Raw genomic sequence first — 26569 nt, forward strand, 5'->3', positions numbered from 1 at the left:
CCACCACAGCCCACCACAAACTCATTAGATACTCGAGGAAGAAAACACTCCTGGACAGCAAGACTACCGACAACCCACCCTCCCAGGATCTCTGCGACAGACTCGGCGCCTTTTCCTATCTCAAAATAAAGACCATCTATGAAATGAAAGAATTGCCTGGGTAGGGTGAGGGTGGATAATGTGTTACACTGTATAAGGGTTCTTGGGGAGGGGGGGTAAAGGTGGGGAAGATGTAGACTAGGGTCTAGGCCAAGTGTGCATATTTCTGATGTAATCGTAGCCCTGTTGGGCCTAGTTCTGCTAGTAATAATTTCAAGTGGGATTACATATATCCTGTGTGAAGTCTCTTTTGTGACGCTCAGTTTATTTATCCTGAGTGAGTGCTGTGCTAATGCTTTTTACATTACCTCCGTAAAAGCCTGACTGCTCGGTTCCAAGTTACCGAAGGGTGAGTGCAGATTATACAGTGCGTGTAATCACCCACCCCAATGGGAGTGGTAGGTTCTGCCTGGCTAGGGCATTGCCTCTGTCAACCAGAAAGTGCGTAACCAGTTCCGACAGTGGGTGTCTGCATGACAGACAGTCTTTCAACAGTGTGGAGACATCACCTGAAGATGGAAGCTTACTGGAAAAACCTGGGGCCTGTTTAGAGCACAGACGCCTGTCTGTCTGCTCAGATGGGGAAGGAGAGCACCTCACCCGCAGCGGGAGAGCCTTTAAAAGGTGAATCCAAGCTTATTCCAGGACTGGGGAGCACCCCGAAACAACTGACTGCCATCGGGGACCCGAATTGTGAGGAATGCCCAGACGACTCCTGGTGCAATTTGAGTCATGAGCAGTGTGAAGAAGTTAGTCACTAGAATGCCCTTCTGCTGTCTGGTAATTACGCTGTAAGCAACTGAACTACTGAAGACTAGCAGCCAGCTGCATTGACTTGGTGGTCGCCACTGCTGAAGGCAAGTGCCTGTCTGCACGGACTCGGAGGCTGCAACTGGGGAAGCTGAGTGCTTGATGAGAAAGCTCGACACATTATGTAGCTAAAGAAATGGCAGTAAACCTGGAAAGGGGTGCCAGCCAGCTTGTTTGGAGTGCTCCTTCATGTATGCCTATGTTGCTTGAACATGAAATACCTTAAAAATAACGAGACTAGAGGCTTTTGGAAAAACAGGAACAGTTTGTTTAATTAAACATTGCAGCTGGGAGACCAGTTACAGGCACAGTCTAAGGACTGACTCAATTTACAATTGATCTGGGGCTCTCTTAAATATAGTTTATAATTGGCCATAAGATGTTGCAGGCGATCCTTGTATGGTGTTGAATCTAAGTTGCTGCCTTTGCAGTCCTAAATAATTGGCTAATGGATAACACAGGTGGGCCTCGACCTTGCGTGGACACAATGCAGCCAGTGGGTAATGTGTCCAGATGTCTGACATGGGGAGTACATGATAACTGCGTGTGCTGTGTTCTGGATGGCTATATGTTCCTAACTTATGTGGCATCTGACTTTACGATGTTTGAGGAGTGTGCGTACCATGTGTGCTTTATTTGGGCCAATCTCCCTTGACCATTGTAGTGTCGCTGCTCTTATCTCTGGGAATGATCTAAGTTTCTTGTCCGTATGTTTGTCCGCTGGCTACGTGCCATCCAATTTGTGACTGTCAATCAATAACCTTGGGTCTAGGTCTCTGTGCTGGCTTGACTACGTATTTGCGAATCGGGTTTGGTGTGGAGTTCACAACGGGCGAATTAGTTCATAAATATGTGATTTCGTTTTCATAAATGATTGTATTGTTTTTCATAGTAGTACCAACTTTTTCCATATTAACACACACTGCCTCTCTGTCTCTCTCCAACTCTCACTCAGTTTCTCCCCTGTGTCCTCCTTATGCGTCTCTGTTCATCTCTCTTTTTCTCGCGCTCTCTTTATTCTACTTTCTTACTATTTCTCTTTCCCCCTCCCTCCTACCATAACCTCACAGCCTGTATTGCTTTCCCGCCTCCCTCCTCTTTCCTTTTCTCTGACCCTCATCCCTTCTTTCTTTCTGTTTTTCTTCCTCCTGTTCCTTCATCTCCCTCTTCCCCTCGGTTGTTCATCCTTCACCCTTATGCTCCCTTAATAAAGACGCAAGCTTGTTCACATAAATGGATGTATTGTTTTTCATATTAGCATTGACTATTTCCATATTAACACATTTGCACGTCTTGGAGTCCACTTAAAATCTTTATCCTCAGTGTGTGTACTGAAAAAATAAAGCACAGTTTTATATAATGACATAAGCGAGAAAGTGGAAAAAGGACATTGAAGGGAAATAACCTGTAGGATAAAAGTATTTTAACACCATACAGCCAGCCCTAAACAAGTTATTTCACAAACATGAGCCTTTCTGTCCGTATTTTTATTAGGTCTCGTAGCGAAAACACAGCGCGTCAGCGCTGTGTCTCGCTAGAGATCTTTTGTTAGCGACTGTGCTTCCCAGGAGACAGTCCCGGCCGCGCGCATCCTTGGAGCCGATTTGAAACGGGAACGCGCGCTGTGGCCAGGCGCTGTCTCCTGGGAAGCTCAAGCACCACACACGCATGCGCATACATACACACAAGCGCCCATGCACGCACGCACATACATACATACATACAGAGACACCCCCCCGACACATACACACACGCGCGCACACACACAAGTGCACCGAGGCCCCCCCTCCCTCCCCCGCCGTCACCGTCGCACACATACATACACACACGAGCATACACGCACACACACACAGGTGCACCAAGCCCCCCCAGCCTTTGGAACTTACCTGGCCAATGTCGGGGACTCTTCTCTCAGCACGCGGCGCCCAACCTCCTGCTAGCGCGGCCCCGGGGCTCCACACCGCTCACTGGAGCCCCGGGCCGCGAGACGCATTGACTTCGCCTGCCTCCGCCTGCCTCCTTTTCCGGTCTGGACGTGGCCCCGCCCCACAATTAAGTTTAGTATATTCGATAGAGACCTAGTTGACCTCAGTCCTAAGTCATAACTATAAGATATACTATTCCAATAGGACCTACACTACAATCGGCTCTCCTAAGCCTGCAACAATGCACGTCCTGGGTGAGGTGCTAGGTCTCCTCCCTCAGGCTGGGCAGGGCGTCACAATTAAGTTTAGTATATTCGATAGAGACCTAGTTGACCTCAGTCCTAAGACGCGAAATGAAAGATAATGTATTGCAATTCAAGTTATTAATAGCAATTATATGCAGGCAGCCCGTCACTGAGATAATAATTTAAGCAGAGATTGGAAAATAGTCAGACGCCTCTATCCGAGTCTCTGGAGACTTCTCTCAGTAATTTTTATCCGGCGCAGTCAGGCACCTTCTATTTATTGCTAATTATTTACCTTCCCTTCAAACGCCGCGTGATGTCTGCCACTTTACAATGCGCGATGGTCGCCCCGCTATCGCGCGCCGGAAGATGCGGCGATGAATCTTAATTACTGTTTTCCACCAGTGACAGCTCTCGGATGCCACGGGCTCCGCTGCCCGGCCACGGTTGCAAACAGAAGGTTAGTAAGGAAAACAGAATCCCCCTTTGCTGATCGCTATCAGATCCACAGCGCTCAAAGAAATCTATGCATGTATGGAGTGCAAGTTTTTTTTTTTAATCCCCGTAACTTGCTTATGCTAACGCACACAATTTCCCTCAAAGTATTTTTCATAAATAAAGTGGATCAGATCATGGCATGACTGATCCTTTGTGATAATTTTGTGAGTGATGAAAAGTGCTTTCAGTGAACCAAAGTGAGCCGATCACAGATATGGGAGCCAGGTTCACAAAATCAGCAGTGGGCCTGAGTAACACACATCACTTCTGAGCAACATTTTTTGAGAATAGCCAATCGTCAATCCCTGCTCCCGTCCCCTCTTCTCATCCACTCCACACTTCGCTCCCTGCCCCTTCTCCTCGTCTGTGATGGCTTCTGATTTTGGGGAGTCGTCGGGAGTAACACTTGCCCATGGGAAAATTAGGAAACAAATTGATAGAATAGCTCATTTTGAAGCACAGTTTTCACACACATTTCTTCAAACACTTCAGTTCTGAAAGGGCTCTCAGAAAACATCCCAGTACCTTCATGGTGACAAGGAAAACTTATGACCCCCCCTGGAGCTGGCCTCATTTTTTTTTTTCAAAATCTGATATATGTTAGAAATTACCAGCACTATGTCAGGGCCAGAATTTTGTCATAGGCTTCCCCATATGCCAAAAATGAACTGCAGTAGGCCAAAGCCATCATTGTGCCATAGGTGCTTCCCTTATGCCAGGAAATACATACATGCCAGTGCCAGAATGTTGCCATTGATGCTTCCCGATATGCTGTTGGTTACCCCGTATGTCAAAAATGCCCTCTCCTAGGCAACACATGCTTTTTTCTAACTCTTGAGGGAGAAATTCAGCTGGGGTGGGGAGGGGGGTCGGTCGAAAATCTAGGCCATTTAGCAGGCCACTCATAATGAGAGCTTAAGATATGAGGAATTCCCACAGGAATCAGTGAATCTGGGTGTCTTTTCCATGGTAAATTCTCATTTTGGTTGGACTTTCACCAGGCTTGTTGGCTCCTTTTAGCAACTCAAAACTCTGGGTGACATAAAAACGTGATTCAAATGAAGCCGGTACCGGCCCCATAGGAATTAAGAGGCCTCTTATACAGAGGACCTTTGTTTGGAGTCTGCCACCCTTGAATGTAGCAGTCATAGCAGACAATAAAAACCACAACTGAGGTTTTCAGTATTTATAGGGTGTGGTAATTACTCGGGGACATCACCACTTCACTCGGGGACACCACCACACCACTCTGGGTCACCACCACATCACTCAGGGGCACCACTCGTCACTCGGGGACACCACCACATCACTCGGGGGCATCACTCAGGGACACCACCACATCACTCGGGGACACGACCCACTTCACCCTTCCACCAACTCAATTACAATAACTTTTATTTAAGTATTAAAAAAATGAAAAACCATTGTTATTTGTAATATCAATACATCTAAGTCATGTAAATAAAACTCATATTGCATTACAAATGCTATAGGTGTCACATTTGCAAATGTTATAGCTATTGGCATTGTCATACACAATGCCAATAACTCAAACTTTAATGCTGCGAGATCTATTGCGTTGCAAATGCTTGTTGTTACTACTATTGAACCAGGTAGACAAACAGCTTTTTGTCGGAGGACAATTGAGCACTAAAGCATATACTCTGTGTAGCACCTACCTTTTCATCTTCTTGCTATCCTGAATAAACTTTTTGTCCCTGTTCCCCATCCTGTTCTTGTACTTGTGCTTGCGTGCTACAGGAGTGGCAGGCTTTAGGTGTGGAACAGCTGCGTCTAAGCACTGTGGATCTGACTGGAGTCCCCACTCAGGAACATCTGCAGAAGGGAGTGAAGTTTGCATTGAAACACCAGAAGCTGGGCAACAGCGTTTACATTCATTGCAAGGCTGGGCGCTCGCGCAGCGCCACCATGGTAGCAGCATATTTAATACAGGTAAGAAGACATTGTGCACTCAACTGGTCAGCACATGGCATATCTGTTCATGCAAATATGTCCTCTCTATATAAGGTACCCAACCATAGGGCTGTAAGGCCTGCAGTAGGGGTGACCTAAATATTATGTGAAGTGTTAGGGGGCAAGGCACACAGCGTGTCATGTTTTTACTTTTGAGTCTGCACCAAAACACAGAGCCTGCAATGGCAGTCTTGCACACGTTTGGTGAGGCGTCCCTTAGGGTGGCACTATTCGTGCTGCAGCCCTAAGACCCTAGGTACTAGGAGTGGCATTCACTAGGGACTTGCAGAGGGTACTAAGTGGGGTACAATTGCACAGTTTTGGGCAAAGAACACTGGCTCTGCGGACCTGGTTAGCAGGAACCCAGTGCATTTTAGTCAAAGTTGCATCAAATACCAGGCAAAAAGTGATGGGACTATCGCAACAAAACCCCAGTTTCCTATAGGAACAAAGTTCCCAAGCTGTATTAAATTGATCAAAGCAATTCCCATACTTTTTATTTGAAAATCAACCACTCTGAACGGTTGCGCTCCAACAGGTTGAAGTGTAGAGTAAGAGACTCTACATTGAAGTGAGAGATGGAAGAAGCAGTTAGAGAAAAAGTAAGCTCCCTCTCCAGGGTCCTTGCTCCCGAAGCAAATGCAACTATGTGCACTTGGTTAATCAGCACATATAATGGCTTCTTGTGAGCCAGTACATGATTTAATTGGTAGAATCTGGGATTTGTTTTCTTCATGGAAACCAATAAAAACAGATTTGAACTAGTAAGGTTTACAAATGTAATGTGGAACTCCTTACCTCCAGTGGTTCGCTTTAACAAGATACTGTAAAGCGCTCTGATACCCTTGTGGGTCACGTTCACGCTATATAAGACTTTATAAATAAAATAAATGTAACTGCTTATATTTGGGTCTTGTTTTCAGAATACTGTAGCATTTCTATATGTGTAATACTGTGAGGACCAACTAGATTAGCTTAGACCCTCTGCACACTGAGGCGTGTCCCATGGTTCAGTTGCCGGATCATTCTTGGTTTTCGGGGTTGAGTTCGATTTAGGAGAAAGGATCGGAGAGAAGGAGCTATTGTAGGAAGTTGGCTCTGTATATACCATACCAAAGCGAGGTATATAATGTGCACAGAGTCCAGTGGGTACTCAGAGGTAGGCAGAGGTAAAGTAGATAGCACCTTACTCTCTATTTGTGGTAGTGTGGACGAGCAGTAAGGCAGTATCAGAGGACAGTGTTAAGCATTCGTTGTACACACTCCGTCAGCAAATGCATAAAATATTCTTTTAGTTATTATATTTCCTAGAACCAAGCAAGCCTGGCACAGGTAAGTGATAAGTACTATAATTATACAGTTTGGATATGCCGTTATAAATGTGTTTTGGAATTGTTACACTTTGAATTACTGATAATGCAATACTGTGGAATACTGTACATATACTTTGTATACGCTTTTAAAGAAAATTACAGGTAAGTTACTTTTGAGATTACTTTTTTTACACAGTGCAGTATGGGACATTTCCTGTAAACAGGTAAGTAAATAAGTTTTGGTTAGTACGTACAATTTTAAAGAATTTCTTTAGGTTTTCAAACTCCTCACTTCAGTTAATGTTATCCTACGGAGGACAATATTGTTATCGGTTTTAAGGTAAGTATTTGGCAGTGGGAGTTGATTTTCTGGGGTTAGACTCAGGGGTCCCCCAGGGTCAGTGATGCACTCTTGTTGTACCCTCAGAGGTACTAAGGCAGCCGGGTGCAGAGTGCTGAGGCTCAATGTTATCCAATGGGGGATAGGGGGTCTCCGGTTGGTGGCTGCTAACGAGCAGGCCACTTGTTTGTGGGAGCAAAGCTCCTGGTGTTAAGCTCAGGGCAAAGGGGGATCCGGTTTAGCACACAAAGTGCACCCGCAGGGGCGGCTGGGTCCAATGTGCTCCTTTGACTTCAGGTGCCCTGTTGTTTTCAAAGGGGATCTTCGGTTGTGGTTTTTAGCTGCAGGCTCTGACCAGGAGGACTTCCGGGGGGAACCAACAGCTGGGCAGGTAAGTTGGAGGGCTCGGGACGTAGTTGCCCCCGAGATTCTTTTCTCCAGGGCGGCTGGATGCAGAGGTGTTTTTTAGGTCAGACTTAACCTTACCTGGCCAGTCGCGGTTGGGGGTGGTCTCCGTGCTGAGGCTGCAGGCAACATTGGGGAGACTTGGAGGTGTCAACCCATGGTGGACTCGGACTTTGGAGCACTGGGGGACCTCGCTGGTACCGGTGGGCCACTCGAAGTCAGGCCGTAAGCAACAGGTGTAGTTGTAGTTCCAGGCTTTGGGTTTCTTTGTCCTCAGCAAGCTCACAGTCTGTTTTTCGGAGTTTCTTTTGAACAGTACTGCAGTTCACAAGAGATCCGGTCTTTGTTGAAGGCAGTCAGTCCTCCCAGGGGTTCTGGAAGTCGCTGGCTGCAGGACATGCCGATTTTTGGCGCAGGATCTCCTGAAACTGCAGACGGGCCGGTAGGCCTGGGGCCAAGTCTGTTGTTCTCTGCAGTCTCCTCTTCTGGGCGTCTTCTTTCATCCTTTTTCTTCTTAAGTTGCGGGAATCTGCTTTCTTAGTTCAGGGCTGCCCCCTAAATACTGTATTTAGGGGCATTTAGGAGTCTCTGGGTCAGTACCAATGGGCTACTAACCTTAGGGTGACTACACCCTTAGTGTCCTCACCCCATGTGGGGGAGTGAGCACAATGCCTAATCCAGATTGGGGTGTGCCTGCCATCCCCAAGATGGCAGGCACTGAAGAGTGGGCTTCACCTCGCCTCCCTATCTGAGGGATGGAGTTGGCAGAGGGGGGCACACCTTCTGGCCTGGCTAATTTTTCCCACCTGTCTTCCCGCCGCAAAGGAGGGGAGATAGGAAGGGGGCCTGCTCCTGTTCGAAGGAGATGCTGGGGGTCGCATTAAAAAGTCTGCCAGGCCTTTGAGGCTCCTCTGCCACAGATGGCTCTTCATGGCCTGAGGAGGTGTGAAGACCTCCGCCTAGGAAAGGCTGTGTTTCTGGGCTCAGGGAGCGAAGGCTCCCACCCCAGGGGTCCAGAAACATGTCTTGTGGTGGCAGGCTAGTGTGTTCCAGTCGGGGAACCCACCAGAGGCTGGTCGTTTTTACAGGGGGCATCTCTAAGATGCCCTCTGTATATTTTTTTACATTTTATTTATTTTTTATTTAAAAAAAGAAAGGCACACACAATCATTATTCCTTATTATATGTTACAAACGGGTGATATAGTCCAATTATGTTTTATACAATGTTGGCAATTCTATATGTACAATACTCAAGCTTTGACTTGCACAGCATTACCACCATCAATACTGGTCAAATCCAATGATTCAATTTCTGGAGGCATGGAGGGCAGTTTGCAGGTATCTCCTCCATAAGTATTCTATCCCACCCATTTTTTTATCCTTTATCTGGGACACCCCCTATGCACATTCACCGTCCTCTCCGCAACCAGGACAGTGTCCATGCCTCTACACCACTCCGCTAATGCAGGGGTGGTTGCCCCACCCCAATGGCTGGCAATATTCATCTTGGCTATCATAATACCCAGAGTAGCACAGGTCTGTAGCATTACATTTAAATCTGTTGCATCCCGAATATTAAGTAAACCGCATTTGGGCTCAGTGGGGACTAGGTTTCCACTTACCCTCGTGATGAGGGACATAACTGACTCCCAGTACGATACCACAGCAGGGCATGTCCAATAAGTGTGGAAAAACATGCGAACCTCCCCTCATTGTCGTAAACAGAGCGAGTTGTCAAAGTTACCAATCTTACAGAGGGTGGTCCTAGTGTAATACATTCTATCAAGAATTTAGAGTTGTACTAGATGTAGTTTGGATGTGATCGCTACCTCTCTGGGGGACGCCAGCGCTTCTTGCCAATCTGTGTCGTCCAAATCCCCAGGTCTGACTGCCATTTATCTTCAAGCTTCTCCACCGGGCCGGACATGTTATTGACAATTTTTCTGTGTCAGGGAGATTGCTTTTTTGTCCATGTAGTCCGTCAGTAGACTGTCCTCTAGCAGGGATGCCTCAGGCAGGGTGTTATCAAAGGTAAGTGCTGCTTCAAGAGCGTGTTTAAACTTAAAAATACTCCTCTTTCCCTGAACCCTGAGGTCACCCACCTTTGATATTCCAATAAGGTCCCAGTTGTGAAAACATTCACTTTTTTCCAGCCTTCCCGACCTGTCTGTAACCCATAGGGGTGTTACTCGTGTGAATGTGTTGAGACTGACTGACAGAGGGTATTTATAGAGCGCGATTATGCCGAGGCGTCTCGGAGCTGGGTAAAATGAACTGAGCGCTGAACAAAAGGTTAGCGTTGTGTAAAGAGCCTGTTTTTTTTTTTGGGGGGGGGGGGTAATATTGTTATTGAAAACATTAGCAGGGCATATTAGAATTAAAAGGCACACACATTGGGCATTGCAGGTTATAGCAGACATTAGCAACATTCTGCACACCAATAAAGCCTGACGTAACAAATTTACCATTGTTGGCACTGCTCTGTAGCCCTTCCCTCTCCCCCTCCCTTCAGTCAGATTCACTCTCTCCATAGAGCCTGGTTTTAATGGCTTTCCTAAAGATAGTGTGAGAAGACTGAAGACAGAGTGAAACGGGAAGGGAGTTCCATAGTTTGGGCGCCAGAAATGAGAAACGTTTACCTCCCCAACTAACTCTGTTCATCTTGGGAGGGAGAACCAGCCCAGTGTCCATGGAACTTAAGCAGCGCAAAGGGATGTATCGGGGCAATAGTGATTGTACGTCTTCCACCCCTCCTCCATAGTGGGCTTTATACACTAAACATAGGGCTTTAAACTCCACTTGTCGTCTCACCGGAAGCCAGTGTAGTTATTTAATGCTAGCCGAGGTAGAGTGGTACTTAGACCATACAACATTCGAGCTGCAGCTTTTTTAAGTGACTGAAGCTTTTTAAGCGGTTTCACTCCAGCGCCCAAATACAGCGCATTGCAATAATCAATCCTCAATAGGATAAGCGCGCCCACCACCGTTTTCCTGAGGGAAAACGGGATAAATGAAAGAATTTTACGCAATATCTTTAGTGTGAAAAAGCAGACAGAGACTACTTGGTTTATTTGAGGGGTGCAGTTAAGATCTTTGTCAATGAAAAAAAAACAAGATTTCTGGCCTTAGACACCGGCGAAGGACAAGTGCCGGCTTCAGGGGGCCACCAACACTTGTTCCAGATTGACGGTTTATTGCCGAATTCCAGAATCTCGGTCTTTCAGTGTTAAGTTTTAAAAAATTGACGTTCATCCATGACATCACAGAGGAGAGGCAATCACGGAACCGTTCTGCTGACATCCTATCATTTTGAGTGACTGACACCACCAATTGCGTGTCGTCAGCATAAGATACGAGCGCAAGACCATAACTTTTAATTAGTCTTGCCAATGGGGTTACGTAGATATTAAACCAGGTGGGCGAAAGTGCCGAACCTTGGGGGACTCCACCCGGAAGGGTGAACCGTTCCGATCTAAGACCTTGCCAAAATATTATTTGTTCCCTGGAGTCAATAAAAGAGGCGAGAAGGGTCAGGGCCTTACCACTGACTCCCGCGGACTGCAGCCTATTTATTAACACTGTATGGTTTACAGTGTCAGAAGCTGCCGTGAGGTCTAGCAGTATTATGGCCGTCCTACCACCCTCATCAGGCACCCTTCGAATCTCTTCTGTAGCCATGATCAGAGCTGACTCGGTAGAGGGCCGAGCTCTAAAACCATGCTGGATGGAATCAAGGATGTTATTATCCTCAAGATAAGCCGTCCGTTCCAAGTCGATAGCTTTCTCCAGGACCTTAGAGGGCAGAGGTAAACAAGAGATGGGGCGGTAGTTTTTGGCCTCCGACTGTTTCAAGTGAAGTTATTTTTTTTAAATAGGCTTAATACAGGCCATTTTCCATCCTGCAGGAAAACACCCCGTACCAATGACTAGATTTAGTAATGGGGTCAGTGAGGTGCCTCTCTGGTCCCTAGCTAGATGTAGGATGTATGGGGGCAGGGATCAAGTGGAGACCCTGACTTAGTTTGTGAAAGTATGTCTACCACTTGCTTTCCATTCAGACTAGTGAATTGTGTTAGACTACCTTGGTGAGAGTGTTTTTCCCATGTCTCAGTAGAGTTCGTACTGTTCACCTCCGCTGAAATTAAAAGTTCTGCATAGACCATTTTGACCTTTCAAGTTCAAGTTGAAAATTTATATAGGGCACTACTCACCCAGAGGGTCTCAAGGCGCTTGAGGGAGGGGGGGTACTTTACTTATCGAATAGCCAAGTTTTTAGTTGTTTTCTGAAGGAGAGGTGGTTCTGTGTAAGGCGGAGGTAGGTGGGGAGAGAATTCCAGGTTTTGGCCGCTAAGGAGGAGAAGGATCTTCCCCCCCCATGGTGGATCTTAGGATGCGTGGAATTGCGGCGAGGGCTTGATTGGACAATCGTAGTTGGCGGGTGGGGGTGTAAAAGGACAGGCGCGTGTTGAGGTATTCGGGTCCTAGTTCGTAGAGGGCTTTGAGTGCGAGGGTGAGGAGACGGAACGTTATTCTCTTGTTGACGGGGAGCCAGTGGAGGTCTTTCAGGTGACCGGAAATGTGAGCTTGGCGGGGGATGTCTAGGATGAGTCTGGCTGAGGCGTTTTGGATGCGTTGGAATTTTTTCTGTAGTTTGGCTGTGGTTCCGGCGTAAAGGGTGTTTCCGTAGTCCAGTCGGCTTGTGACCAGTGCATGGGTGACCGTCTTTCTTGTTTCGGTGGGGATCCAACTGAAGATTTTTTTGAGCATACGTAGGATGTTGAAGCATGATGATGAGACGGCGTTGATTTGTCTGGTCATCGAGAGGGAGGAGTCGGGATGAAGCCCAGTTTGCGTGCGTGGTCCGTTGGTATGGGTGCGTTTCCCAGGGCCGGTGGCCACCATGAGTCGTCCCAGGCGGAGGGGGATGATCCTAAGATGAGGACTTCCGTTTTGTCCGAGTTCAGTTTTAAACGGCTGTTCTTCATCCACTCGACTACTTCTTTCATCCCTTCGTGTAGGTTGGTTTTGGCGGTGTTTGGGTCTTTGGTGAGGGAAAGTATTAGCTGGGTGTCGTCTGCGTAGGAGATGATGTTGAGGTTGTGTTGGCGTGCGATGGATGCGAGGGGACTCATGTATACGTTGAAGAGGGTGGGACTGAGTGACGATCCTTGTGGTACGCCGCAGATGACTTCGGTGGCCTCTGATCTAAAAGGGGGAGGCGGACTCTCTGGGTTCTTCCGGCGAGGAACAAGATGATTCAGTCCAATGCTTTTCCTTGTATTCCGACGTTGCTGAGGCGTTGTATAAGGGTGCTATGACAGACTGTGTCGAAGGCTGCGGAGAGGTCAAGTAGGATGAGGGCAGCTGTTTCTCCGTTGTCCAGTAGAGTTCGAATGTCGTCTGTTGCTGCGATGAGGGCGGTCTCGGTGCTGTGTTTGGCTTGGAAGCCGGACTGTGAAGGGTCGAGGGATGTGTTGGATTCTAGGAAGGCGGCGAGCTGACTGATGGCTTTCTCAATGACTTTGGCAGGGAATGGGAGGAGCAAAATGGGGTGGTAGTTTTTAAGTTCAGTGGGGTCTGCTGTGGGTTTCTTCAGAAGGGCGCCGAGTTCGGCATGTTTCCAGCTTTCCGGGAAGGTAGCGGAGTTGAGGGAGCAGTTGATGACGTCTCGGAGATGGGGTGCGATAATGGAGTCTGCTTTGTTGAAAATGTGGTGGGGACATGGGTCGGTTGGCGATCCTGAGTGGATGGAGTTCATCAGGCGGATGGTGTCTTCAGTGGTGATTGGGTTCCAGGCGCAAAGGTTGTTGGAGGGGGGTTTTAGTTCGGAGTTGGGTGGGGTGGACTGGTCTCCGGACTGGTTATCAAAGCTGCTGTTATGTATGTCAGCGATTTTGTTGTGGAAGTTCCAAGCACGCGTCTTGCTCAAAGGAGGTCGATTTCTGCGGAACAAGTTATTATTAAGGGTGTTAATAGTAAAATTAACAGCATAATGATCTGAGCACGGTAAGGGCAACACATTGGTCACTTCAGTGTGGGCTCTGTTTGTGAAGATGCCATCCAAGATATGTCCTGCCTGATGTGTGGGTTTCAGTACACTTTGCGTCATTCCAAAGCTGGATAGGGTTTCTATTAGACTTGAGGTATCCGAGTTATTCGTCGCCTCTAGATGAAAATTAAAATCCCCTAGTAACGTGAAGGAGTCCACGTTAAAGCAGGACTCCATGCGGGTTTGCAAAGAAGTAATGAAGGGTAGCCTAGGACCTGGGGGTCTGTATAATAGGACTCCTTGGAAACATTCCATATTATTTAGTTTTATACTCAAAAACATAGCCTTTGCATCCAGCAGTGGCTCTGGTGTCATTCTCACCTTAAAACAGGTGCGATATATTAAGGCAATCCCTCCCCCCTTTTCCCCTATCCTGTCCATATTGGTGACAAAATAATCAGAAGAAACTATAAAATTCCCGTCAGGATTACTGGTGTCAGTTGCCCATGTTTCAGTTAAAAAAGATCAGGTCTGTTTTTTTTTAGTTGTATAAGGCACTCCAGGTCATTTTTATATTTCATTACTGACCTGGCGATACTCGGAACACAACTGATGGACTTAAGGCTGTTAGTGGACACCTTTCTATTTTGAATAAAGGGGTACAAAGCCGACCCGTTCTGCATAATATTGGATGATCTGGCATTATTAGGCTGTAGGACTATGCTAGAAAAGTCGTATTAAAAGAGCTTAGCTGTGCTCCGCATCGAGTACAGCACACCTGTAGACTGTTTTTAGAATCTATCTTTATTCTCTGTGCAGGGCACTCACCGAGATTAAAGCTCAGAAGCTCCTCACGAGTATAGGTAATCCTGGAGTTTTGAGCAGGGGTCCTGGCGCTGGTCACGCTCCGGGCGCAGACGGGCTTGCCTTTGGTGCGCCTTCGGTGCGCGGTCGCAACATCTGGCAATTTGTAGCCAGAAGGGGAGTGAAGCAGAAGGAAGACTAGTGCGTAAACCGCTACATGGGTTCGCTTTTACAGACTGGCACCGTGATCAGCGAAAAGCAACAGCAGCAGGTAGGTGCTAAATACACTTGAATTCTATTTTAGCAACAAGACGTGAAATTATTTTAAAACAGTTAAAATCAATATAAAAACAACAGCAGGCAACAGCGCTAGTCATCAGCGCTACGCGCTGTGTCATGCCATCCTAACCTTTTTGCACTGTTTTCCAAATCTGAAGAGTATGGTTCGTCGGGCCCATCATGGAACGGGTCTTGTCCTAGAGTGCGCGGTGCAGCCCTGTCATACTAAGCTGTAACCTATTGAGGGCATAGGCTGGGTCTGTGTGGGGGGGCGTGAATCCATTGATTCACCACTATTAGCTGAGCGGCCCAATACCAATATTGTATGTTAGGGAGTGTGATGCCCCCATCATACTGGGAGCAATATAATTTCACCTGGTTTATTGTCCCATAGGAGTTTAGTGACTTCTGCCTCGATGGCCCGGAGGTAGGTCTGGGGGACTGGAAAAGGTGTGTTTTGGAGGGCATAGAGAAATCGAGGGAGTGCCATCATTTTGAAGATTGCCGCTTTCCCCAGGAGCAACAAAGGCAGTGTTTGCCAGCGCTTAGTATCTTTTTGCAGTTGTTTCCAAGGGGCTTGGAGATTTAGGGTCATAAACACTTCTGGGTCTTGCGTAATGTGAATCCCCAAGTACTAAAAGTTGTCTTGCACTATCGTTACTTCACAGCCGGCCGGGAGAAGTGCAGAGGGACCCCTCAGGACGTAGAGCACTGATTTTTGTCCAATTAATTGTATATCTTGAATGTCAGCCATAGGAGCTACAGATATGTAACAGACAGGACAGTGAGCGTCTAGGAGAGGCCATGTATAAAAGGATAACGTCCACAAATAAGGAAATGCGGCCCTCATAACCCTCTGTCCATTTAAGTCCTCCTATGACCGGGTCCTGTCGCAACCAGGCCGCCAGAGGCTCCAGCACTAAGGCAAAAAGAAGGGGCGACAACAGGCAGCCCTGTCTTTTGCCACCATGTAGTGAAACATCCCTCGATCTATGCCCAATGGCCACTACATGGGCTACGGGAGCAGTGTAAATGTAAATTGATACTTGTATAGCGCACTACTCACCCGCAAGGGTCTCAAGGCGCTTGTACGAATACCGCTGTGGAAGCCATCCTGGCTTTCCCTGTGAGGCTTCCACTCCTGGGCACCTCCAAGGTGGAGGCCAGGCATCCTTAGCGTTGTGGGGTCCGTTGTGGAGATTAAGCAAGCTATTGCCCAGAATTGCAGAGTGGGACTCCATGATTGGAATAGGCACCGAGGCGAGAATTATCAGGTCCGTGGAATTTTGAGCCCAAGACCCGCCGAGGCGGGGAATTGAACCCTGGTCCCGGGCTAGACCTCTGCATCAGGGTCTGCCGCTCTAACCATTGAGCCACACTTCTCCACAGTGTAGAGTAATCAGACCCAGGAGCAACATTTTGGTCAGAATCCTAGTTTTTGGAGAACAGCAAAGAGGAAGGGCCACTCGACTGTGTCGAAGGACATGCGTGCATCTAGGGACAGCACAATAGCCTCTTCTTGAATAGTATGTCTACGACCCAGCACATTGTGGAGGGGCTGGAGATTTAGGGCCAGATGTAGGTAAGTGTATTTTACCGATTCATAAATACCGAATTTTACCAATTCGGTATTTATGAATCGGTAAAATAGAAGGGGGGAGATGTAGAAAGAATCGGTAACTGAATTACCGATTCTGTAAGAATTGGTATTTACCGAATCGGTAAATACCGATTCGGTAACGCCCATTGATTCCTATGGGCATTGAAGCCCATAGGAATCAATGGGCATTACCGAATCGTAAATACCGAATTTTGCAAGGGTGCAGGGGGTGTCACTTTGACACCCTCTAGCACCCCGATTTAAGGCATGTGTGACCTGTGGCACACAGGGCATGTCCGTCTGTCACATGCCATGGGTGTGCATGCACACATGTGCATGCACTCCTGGAATCGGTATTTTACCACCCAATTGGATTGGGTGGTAAAATACCGATTCGGTAAGGCCTGTGGGACTCAGAAGAGTCCCACCTACATTTCAAAATTACCGAATCAGTATTTTACCGATTCGGTATTTTACCGATTCGGTAAATTTACAGAATCGGTAAAATAGCCCACATACATCTAGAATAGCCATTTACCGGTCCATAACGGCTGATTCGGCCGTTACCGGTCGGTAAATGTCTACCTACATCTGGCCCTTAGAGCCGTATTTCTCCAGGGCATAAACCCGGATTGGTCCGGGTGTATCAATTTTGCTAAGTGCAGCATAAGTCTGTTGGCCAGGGCCTTTGCCAATATCTTAGCCTCAGCGCTAATCAGTGATGTTGGTCTGAGGAGGAACATTCCTGCGCTGGTTTACCGGGTTTGTGGATGGCCACAATTGTCGGCGTCCTCTGGTCACGTGGCAGTACCCTCTCCCCCCCCTTTTTAAGCTGGCTTCATACATCGCTGCCATATATGGTGTAATTGTTGTCACGTTACTCTTGTACCACTCAGTGGGATCACCGTTTGGTCCCAACGCTTTACCGACTGCAATTTGCCGATTGCCAGCGCGCTTTCTTCCGCTGAGAGCTCTACCTCTTAGGATTGGGATTCTATTTCCTCCAGTTTGGGGAGCTTTATTTCTCGGAGGAACTCCTCCGCATCTGCTTCCGTATGACCGTGATTGTGGAGGTATAGATCTGTTCAAAGTGCTTTTCCAATGAGTCTACTATGCGTTGAGGATCCCGAGTGGCGTCGCCCGTGGGGAGTTGAAGTTCTGTGACCCACCAATCCACCTTTTCTCTTTTGTCAAGCCATGCCAGAAGCTTGCTGGCTTTGTCTCCACTTTCGTAGATGGTATGTTGGGTGTTGGAGAGTCATGTTTTCGCTACCTCCCAAAGGAATTCTCTTCTTAAGCTGCAATAGGTGAGCGTTTGCGCCAGAGCGGTCCTGACTGTGCGTTCTTTCCAGGTCCTCCACCTCATGTTCTAGTGTCTCTACAGTTCTGACTTTCTCCCTTTTATGTTGGGTGATTAGTGAAATTGCCTGTCCCCGAAGCACTGTTTTGTATGCCTCCCAGAGGACAATTGGGGGAAAGGACGGAGGGTGCATTTTCAGTGAAGTAATATTTGGTAGCGTCAGTCAGTCCCTTCCCTATCTCAGGTGCCTTCAAATATCCGGGCTATATGGGGAATATGCGGTTCTGTGCTGTGGAGTGCCAGGTGTAGAGAGTGCTAAGCGGGGAATGGTCAGAAATGCCTCTTGGCAAATGTGTTACTGTTAGGAAATTTCCCAGTTCAGCTGCAGTATGTAAGGCTATTGTGTGCCCAGGAGAAGTAAGTGTATTGCTGTTTCTGGGGGAAATGGAAGCGCCAAATGTCCACCATACCTATTGCGTCCAGGAAGTCAGTTAGGGCAGAGTGTGATCGGTGTTGTCGTCGAGGGGGTGTGCGATGTAAAGTGTCATTCATAGTGGCATTGAAATCGCCTCCTATTATTAAATAGCCCTGTGGGAGGCGGAGAAGGAATTTACTAAGTGCCGGATAAGCTGAGGAGTGAAGCGCAGGTGGGATGTAGACAGGTACTACGTTAACTATACGCCCTTCCCACTGGCACGAGAGTGCCGCAAAGCGGCCTTGATCGTCAGTATACATGTGCTTAACGATAATCGGGTATTGTTTCTTCCGGAGGATTCCCAGCCCCCTCGAACCAGATGTAAATTCCAAGTGGACCGCCAACCTAAAACCTCATCTATCTAGGGCTTTACAGACTGTCCCCGCTAAGTGGGTCTCTTGCAATAGGGTAATTTCTGGTGCCTTATGTTTCAAATACTGTGGAACTAGCCCCCTCTTTAGCTTATCTTGAGGACCATTAACATTACAGGAGATGATTGGTAGGTGCTGTCTGGAGGGTGTCAGAGGTATTATGGGCTCATATGACCGCGGCATGGGGCCAGTGTGTCCCTCGCGCAGTGCTAATCAGATTGCTATAGGAGGGGGGGGTGGGCGCACACTGCCTCACACTCCCGCTCTCAGTTTGCCCCAATGCATCATAATAAATGCAGTGCATGATGACACTTTTGTCCAATGTCAGGCTACAGTTTTTTACCTTTGTTGGTGCAGCCGGTGCTGTGTATCTCTAGACACGTGTTTCAGGATAATTGTCCTTCAGTAGAGAGCAACACTTTTTTTGGGGGTGCTGGAGATGCTGCCCAAAGTCTTCTCAGGTCTCAATACCACTCAAATTGCTGTGAGGCATCACAGGAATGATACGAGTGGACAGATTGCGTGCCAAATAACAAATAGAAACAAATACAATAAAAAAAATATAAACTTGCCCAGAGAATCCCAAATCCCTCCCCGCCTCCCTGCAAGACGCTTGTTGAACTTCCCACCTCCCCAACTTGGCAGAGTGCCTGATACCAATTACCCGGTACCTGTGTGTGGGGGGGATTGAGCTCTCACTGTGCCCCTCTGGGGCCCAAACAGGGAAATAATTACCCTTCCAGCTATTATGAAAATAAATTTGGTGAGATGCCATGGACCTCTTGCTCACACAAAGTCTTACAAAGTATCAACAGTCAATTGCTCATCTATAGTTTCCTGTTTCTTCGGGCCGTTGAAGGGGCTAATAGTTCCTTTCCCAATGTATCTGTGCACTGGCATCATGCATCTTTGTTTGCTGTCACTAATCCGGTTTTGCAGAGTAGTCTGTCGCATAAAGCGTTTCACATAGGCAGTATCCCGCATGTCTGGTTCAGTCCTCATCAGGTCGAGTCTCTACTTCAGACGAGTCCGCCGTCTGATTCAGGGATCGCTGTTTTAATGTATCTCGCGCAGTGTTACGACCAGGTTTTCCCTGATGTTGAACCCTATGCCACCCCTCCAGCAAGTCCTGTGCGTCCCTCTGGATTGGTGAAGAACCAGGCTTTTCCATCTGTCTCTACCCTTAACTTTGCTGGAAATAGCATAGAATATTTGGGATCACGTTTTCTAAGTTCTTGCTTCACCGCTAGGAAGTTCCGCCGCTGCTTGACGGTCACGAAAATAAAAAATGTGTGCCAATATAGGCTGCGGGGGCGCCCCAGGCCGGGGTCTGCCCCCGGGTACCCCATGAGCCTGTTCGACCGGAAAGTTATTAGAGAGACCCCTGGGCTGCAGGTGAGTCTTGATCAGATCCTCTACAAAGAGGTCCAGGGCAGGGCCTCCTGTGTCCTCTGACACTCCCACTATGCGGACATTATTGTGACGGGAGCGGCCTTCGTGATCGTCCAGCTTCGCTGCCATGGTCTTTTTGTCTAGTTCCAGGCGTTGCACTTGCTTCTTCAAATAAGCTATGTCCGCATTCACGCGCCCAGGTCTGATCGTGCCAGTTATATTAAGTATTGCCGCGGTTATAAGATGTCGCCCAATCACCGGATATCACATCAATATGGGCATGGAGGATATCTACTCCTTTTTGCTTCGGGACGCAGTAGGCCAGCGGGACCCCTCCGCTCGCAGCTCTGCGAGGGTCCGGTCGCACGGCCGAAGCTGTAGTCCCAGGTCGGAAGGTCCCGGGAGGTGATTTACGTGCTCGCGCAGGAACCCAGCGCGCACTTCGTTGCTTAGTGCCGCCGGGCCCACGCCTGCACACGTCGGCGCCGGACGTTGCCCCTGGCCAGTCCCCGGTTGCGGCTTGTCATAGGCCGCAGACGGGAGGTCGCCTTCACAAGTACTGGAGAGGGCGCCACAGGCGGGGCAAGTGCTCATCGAGTGCGGGCAGAGTTCCGGCATTCCTGCAGGTTAGTTTCAGTGGGCAGGTCACGGATAAATGCACCAGATGTTAGTTTTCAGCCCGGAGGTCCGGAGCTCTATAAGGCGGCCGCCATTTCCTTCGGCTGCCGACCACGCCCCCTCTGTCTACATTTTTCATTACATCTCACTCTGGCATCAGTGTGTGTTAAATGTGCTGAGCAGTTGATACCAAACTTCTCAGTCTTCAGTGCAGCCATTATGGTGTTGTGGAGTTCGTGTAACAAACTCCCAGCACCATATACTCTTAATGGCAGCACTGCACTTACAGTGCCCAGGAATGGACCTGGGTACTGTAGGGGCACAGGTCTCATGCACCTGTACCCTCACCTCTGGCATAGAGCACCAAGCTAGAGGGATGACTGATCTATGCCAGGGCAGTGGTGTGTGGGCATGGCACACAGGGATGTGTGCCATGTAGAGACTTCACCTTGTTCTGCACCAAAACACGCTGCCTGCAATGGCAGTGTGGGAGTGTCTGGGTACAGGGCGGCTAAGGGCACAATAAGTGCTGCAGCCCTTAGTGCCCTTCTCTGGTCACTGTGCCCATTTACCAGGGGCTAACATGTGGCCAGAGATGCCAATTGGGTTAGTTTTGGGGAAAGAACACAGGCCCTGGGAACCTGATTGGCAGGGACCCAGGGGCACATCAAGTCAAAATGCATCAGTAGTCTGGCAAAAAATGGGGGGGGGGGTTACTGCAAAAGAAAACCAGCTTCTCACAGATATACCATGAGAAAGCAAAATATTGTTGCCACTGTGGTCACCCATCTGCCTTGATCCTTGTGCTCATAAACATTTGCTTAATCTTCTGGAATGCTTGTCTGGCTTGAAGTATCGTGCGATATGGAAGTCAGACTCTTCAGTTGTGGCGGTTTCTCCTATGCACCCCCTACAGACCTGGTGTAAACATGATAAAAACATATAGGAACGCTTAAAAAAGTTGAAATAGAGATGAAATAGATGTGCACGCCTCGCCTCGAGAGCAATGTAGAACGAATGTGAAAAGTTGTCACTGTATTGACTTCTCTAATTTCGGTCGGTGGAAACAGTGCCCAGACTTTGGTCTGCCTTTAGCTGCCTGAATGGTAGAAAGCCACAAAACGTGCTGGTTGTAGAAACCCACAGCTACCGATGCTTTGGTGCTCATCAGATCCAGTAGTTGATCAGTGACGGCGAGGAATGGGACACCAGTGGAATCGGGACTGTATGACAGAAGTGACTGATGATACAGCCCTGATAAAACGTCATTCACTCAATAGGACCCAGAGCTCTGCGCTATTATCGGTGTAGCGAAATAGCACAAGATTTATAAGCACAGAACTACCGCATCACGTGCAGCTCACATCTAACCGAAAGAATTATCACTTTAGTACAGAGACACAGAATTAAAACCGTCATAGGTATCGTACACCCAAGATGCAGAAATATTGCAGAAGTAACCGTCTTCATACCTCCTGTTGCACAGACTTTCATCCACTGACAAGAAAATACCAGAGAGATGAGCGCACGTACAGTAGCATTGGGAATAACAGAGAGGTAAATATACCAGCAATAATTTTGGTACACAAGAGACTCCTTCTAGGAAACTGGCTCTATATATACTACACCAAAGTGAGGTACAGTGTGTATAGGATCCAAGGGTCTCCAGAGGTTTGGCAGTTAGATATAACCTTACTCTCTAAAGTGGTAGCTTGACCGAGCAGTAAGGCAGTATCAAAGGACAGTTAAAGCATTTGTTGTACACACTCAATCAGTAAATAGTCTCACACACTCAAGAACTGAACTCTAGGCCTCTTGTTTTTGTATAAAAAAATACTGTTTTATTTCTAGAACCAAGCAAGCCTGGCACAGGTAAGCATTACATATTTTACTGTAATAAGTTACTGAATATAGAACAGTTTGAAAATGCAATTGGAATTGTACTTTGATTTACAGGGGATGCAGTAGGTCATCAAATACAGTACATTGGAATGAATACGCTTTTTCAGTAAATTGCAGGTGTTACTTTTCTCGTTACTTTTCTAACTCCGTGCCGGATACCTAGATTCAGCACTGGGACATTTCCTGCAAACAGGTAAGTAAATACGTTTTGGTTATTTGTGCGATTTTTAAAGAATATTTTTAGATTTCAAAACTCCACACTTCGAAACTTTTTGGAAGAAAATTGTCAGTGTTATCCTATGGAGAAAAAACAGGTTATCGTTTCACAGGAAAGAATAGTCTGTGGGAGTGAAGGTTCTGGGGTTAGACTCAGGGGTTTTCCAGGGTCAGTGATGCACTCTCGTTACACGCTCAGCGGCATATGGCAGCCGGGTGCAGAGTGTTGAGGCTCAATGGGGGATAAGGGGCCTCCGTTTGGTGGCTGCTGACTAGCACTACACTTGGCTGTGGGAGCAGCTCCTGGATTTTAGCTCAGGGCGAATGAGGAAACAAAGTTGCATAAAAGGTGCACCCTCCGCGGCACTGGGGCCGCCGGGTGCAGAGTGCTGTTTTGACTTCGGGCGCCCTGTGGTTTCCAAAGGAGACCCTCCGGTTTGCAAAAGCACTGCAGGCAGGGAGACAAAGGAGCTGGGTGCGACTACCACTTTGAGAGGTAAGTTGGGAAGTTAAGGGTTGGTAAGGCTCAATCGATGGGTACACCCCCTATCATGCCACCCTCCAGTGGGAGGGGGGCATGTGCCTCTCCCTGGTTGGCAGAGTCCCCCCATCCTCAAGATGGCGTGGACTGAGAGTTGTGCTTCACCTCGCCTCCCCCACCTGAGGGGTGGAGTTGGCAGAGGTGGGCACACCTCTTTTCCTTACTTGTCTTTCCCGCCTATTCTCCCGCTCAAAGGAGGGTCAGAACCAGTGCGGACCAGTTGCTGAAAGTAGCGAATGGTCTGGAGAGGCTCACAAAGGCTGTAAGCCTTTGATGCTTGCTCTTCATGAATCCTGCCTATCCTGGGGGAGGAAGCTTGGCACCTGGTTCCAGGATGTGCATTTTTTCAGACCCCAGAGAGCAACGTGTCTGGTGGTGGCAGCTGAAAGCAGCCACTCAGCCTGGACACTAGTGGTTTGTAAGTTTTCAGGGGGCATCTCTAAGATGCCCTCTATGTGCATTTTTCATTAAATCCCACACTGGCATCAGTGCGGGTTTAATGTGCTGAGATACCAAACTTCTCAGTTTTCAGTGTAGCCACTATGGTGCTGTGGAGTTCGTAATGACAATAGGGGTACAGGGCTCATGCACCTGTACCCTCACCACTGGTATAGTGCACCCAGCTAGAGTGTTGACTGACCCATGCCAGGGCAGGGGGTTATAGGCTTGGCACACAGGGATGTGTGCCATGTCGACTCTTCACTTTGGTCTGCACCAAAACACTCAGCCTGCAAAGGCAGAGTGTGTGTGTCCGGGCACAGGGCGCCTAAGGGTGGCACAATAAATGCTGCAGCCCTTAGGGGCCGTCTCTGGTCACAGTGCCCTGAGTACCTGTGGTACTGTTTACCAGGAGCTTACCTGTGCCCAGAGATGCCAGTTGGGTTTAGGCTTCAATGCAGTTTTAGGGAAGGAACACAGGCCCTGGGTACTGGATTAGCAGGAGCCCAGGGCACACTCAATCAAAGAACATCAGCAATTCAGCACAAAGTGGGGGCAACCATGCAGAAGAGGGCACTTTCTCACACGCGTCCACAGCAGTCCTGCTCAGCAGTATATGCACAGCATTCAATCTAAGCAGTGGTACCACATACATCCCTGAAAGTAAACCTCCAGTGCAGTCCCTCTCCGCAGCACCTCCAAGGCAGCGTGTATGCACTGTACCTCCAATGCTTTGTTTCTCTGCCTGTAGATGGTATCACCACTGTGTAGAGCGTGTTAGTATCACTGCTGCAATCCCTTCCAACTGTATCTGCACCGCGGTCCGTTTGTGCAGCGCATCCATTTTAGTCGCTATAATTGAAGCCTCCATCAAAGGCCCTCTCCACCTTCAATGCCCCCTTCTCATCTGTACCACCACTGAAGGTTTTTCCCTGCTGAACAATCCATCTTTGTTGCACCCCGCTGTAGTCCATCTCGCCAGTGCATCAGTGATGTCCCAGCAGGAGATGCATCCAGCACAGCCTCTCCCCACAGTAACGTCCATGCAGCTTTCTCAACAGTACGTCCATGGCAGTCTGTATCAGCAGTAATCCACTCTATTCTCTACAAGTGGCATTTTCAACAGATTGCTTTTCTGCCCCACCTCCTCCGCAGTCTTTCCTTGCAGTGCCCACACTGTGGTCCATCTCAGCCGTACCTCCATTCGCACTCCCTTAGACACCCACCAACATTGTGTCATTCATTTTATCCAACAGTTCACATTAGTCCCTTACTCTACTCATGTTTTTCATCTCTCATCTGTTGTGCTGATGTATGTGTTTTTTGGCTGTTTGCCTCTTAGAATTGTACGTTTCTCTGTTTCAGGTCCACAACTGGAGCCCACAGGAGGCGAAAGAATACATCAAAAAGATCCGGCCTCAGACTTTTATCCGCAGAGGCCAGTTTGAGGCACTCGTGCAGTTTCATGCCTGGGTGTGCAATCGGAGTCCTGTGGAGGGTGGAGGCTGAGCAGACGTTGGTGGGAGAGCATTCGTTGAAGAAACAACATCCAGCACAAAGACACCGTCCGGCAGCGTGCTCTCCCACAGAAAGACACCGTCCGGCAGCGTGTTCTCCCCCAGAAAGACACTGTCCGGCAGCGTGTTCTCCCCCAGAAAGACACCGTCCGGCAGCGTGTTCTCCCCCAGAAAGTCACCGTCCGGCAGCGTGTTCTCCCCCAGAAAGACACCTCCAGCAGCGTGTTCTCCACCAGAAAGACACAACCAGCAGCGTGTTCTCCACCAGAAAGACACCGTCCAGCAGCGTGTTTTCCACCAGAAAGACACCACCCAGTAGTGTGTTTTTTACCACCAAGATACCATCCAGCAGCGTTTTCTCCCCCACAAGGACACCCTTTCTGATAGCACTTAGTAGCATTTATAATGATAAACTTCTTTGATTGACCCAGCATAAGGCTGGTGCATTTGGGGCACGGAGACCTCTGCAACATTTGTGCCATTGCATATAAAGACTGGTTCAATCTGTCTATGCAAGTCTTGTTTGTTGAGACAAATTCATTTATAGAGACCCTAAAGATGCCTCAAGGCGGTCTCATGCTGCAGACCAGAGCAAACTACACAGCGAGACAGTTACTGGCAGGTTGCTGAGGTGGGATTGGGGTCTACAAATCCTGCTTGACATCATGCTGCCTTCAGTACAAGACTGCTACCGTTCTGAGTTTGCATAGGGGTTGGGGCGCACAGTGGACAGGAAGGGCTAGCTGGCTGCTATGAAGCGACTCTGGGGGCTGTGTGCTTGCTACCCCTCAATCAGGAGCTAGAGGGACCCATAAGGTTCCGGTAGGTAAAGTTGCTGAGATAGGTTGCTGAAATACAACATTTGAGGTCTGTTGGTGTACAAAAATGCCTTGGAGAGCAGAGGCAAATAGGCACAATAAGGCACTGGACAGCATGTTTCAGCAGAATGAGTAGGCACTGGACAGTAGAGCACCTTTCCATGACCTCTAGTTCCTGTGAGACCGTTAAGAGAAGGCAGTGCCTCTTGGTGGCCACTCATCTCCCCGAGGCAGGCGAACTACTGTTTTGGGCGCAGTGAACCCTGGAGACTGAGCTCCCCTGGGTTGAAAGGCTTGGATCTCCGCCTTCAGCCCTTGGCTCAGTTTGACCTACAAAGGTAATGGTTAGCTGCATAGGGTTATAGTTGACTTAGTCTTTGTGATGCTAGGTTCATTCAGAAAATGGTGGGGGGAGGGAGTTTATTGTGGGAGAGGGACGGAAGCTAAGAATTGCTCTGTAGATTTCGAAGTCTTTATTTTTTTTTTTTAAAGCATTTTAATTTTAATTGAGGATATTTCTGGAGTGCCCAAAATAAGATCATGCCTGTGAGTAACTTTCTAAATCTGGGCATTAGGGATTTACTGTTGCGTGGAAACCATAAGCAAACCATAGGTATGAGAAGGTGCAGGTCATATTATTTAGTATCATTAGATTACAAGCCCAAGGTCACTCCAAGGGTCCTCAGACTGCCTGAAAT

The 26569-nt window shown here is 48.1% G+C and overlaps 1 protein-coding gene across 1 annotated transcript in view; it reads left to right on the top strand.

The window, feature by feature from the left end:
* PTPMT1 (protein tyrosine phosphatase mitochondrial 1) overlaps positions 1 to 25562 on the top strand; it is a 41931-nt gene extending 16369 nt beyond the window's left edge. The window contains exons 3-4 of the mRNA XM_086959731.1: positions 5339 to 5530; positions 24902 to 25562. Coding sequence (XP_086815857.1) covers positions 5339 to 5530; positions 24902 to 25045 — 336 coding nt within the window. The 3' untranslated portion in view covers positions 25046 to 25562. The remainder of the gene's footprint in view (positions 1 to 5338; positions 5531 to 24901) is intronic.
* Positions 25563 to 26569: the final 1007 nt, after the last annotated feature.

Source organism: Lissotriton vulgaris, chromosome 2_2, assembly GCF_964263255.1.
Source record: "Lissotriton vulgaris chromosome 2_2, aLisVul1.2, whole genome shotgun sequence".
Taxonomy (NCBI): domain Eukaryota; kingdom Metazoa; phylum Chordata; class Amphibia; order Caudata; family Salamandridae; genus Lissotriton; species Lissotriton vulgaris.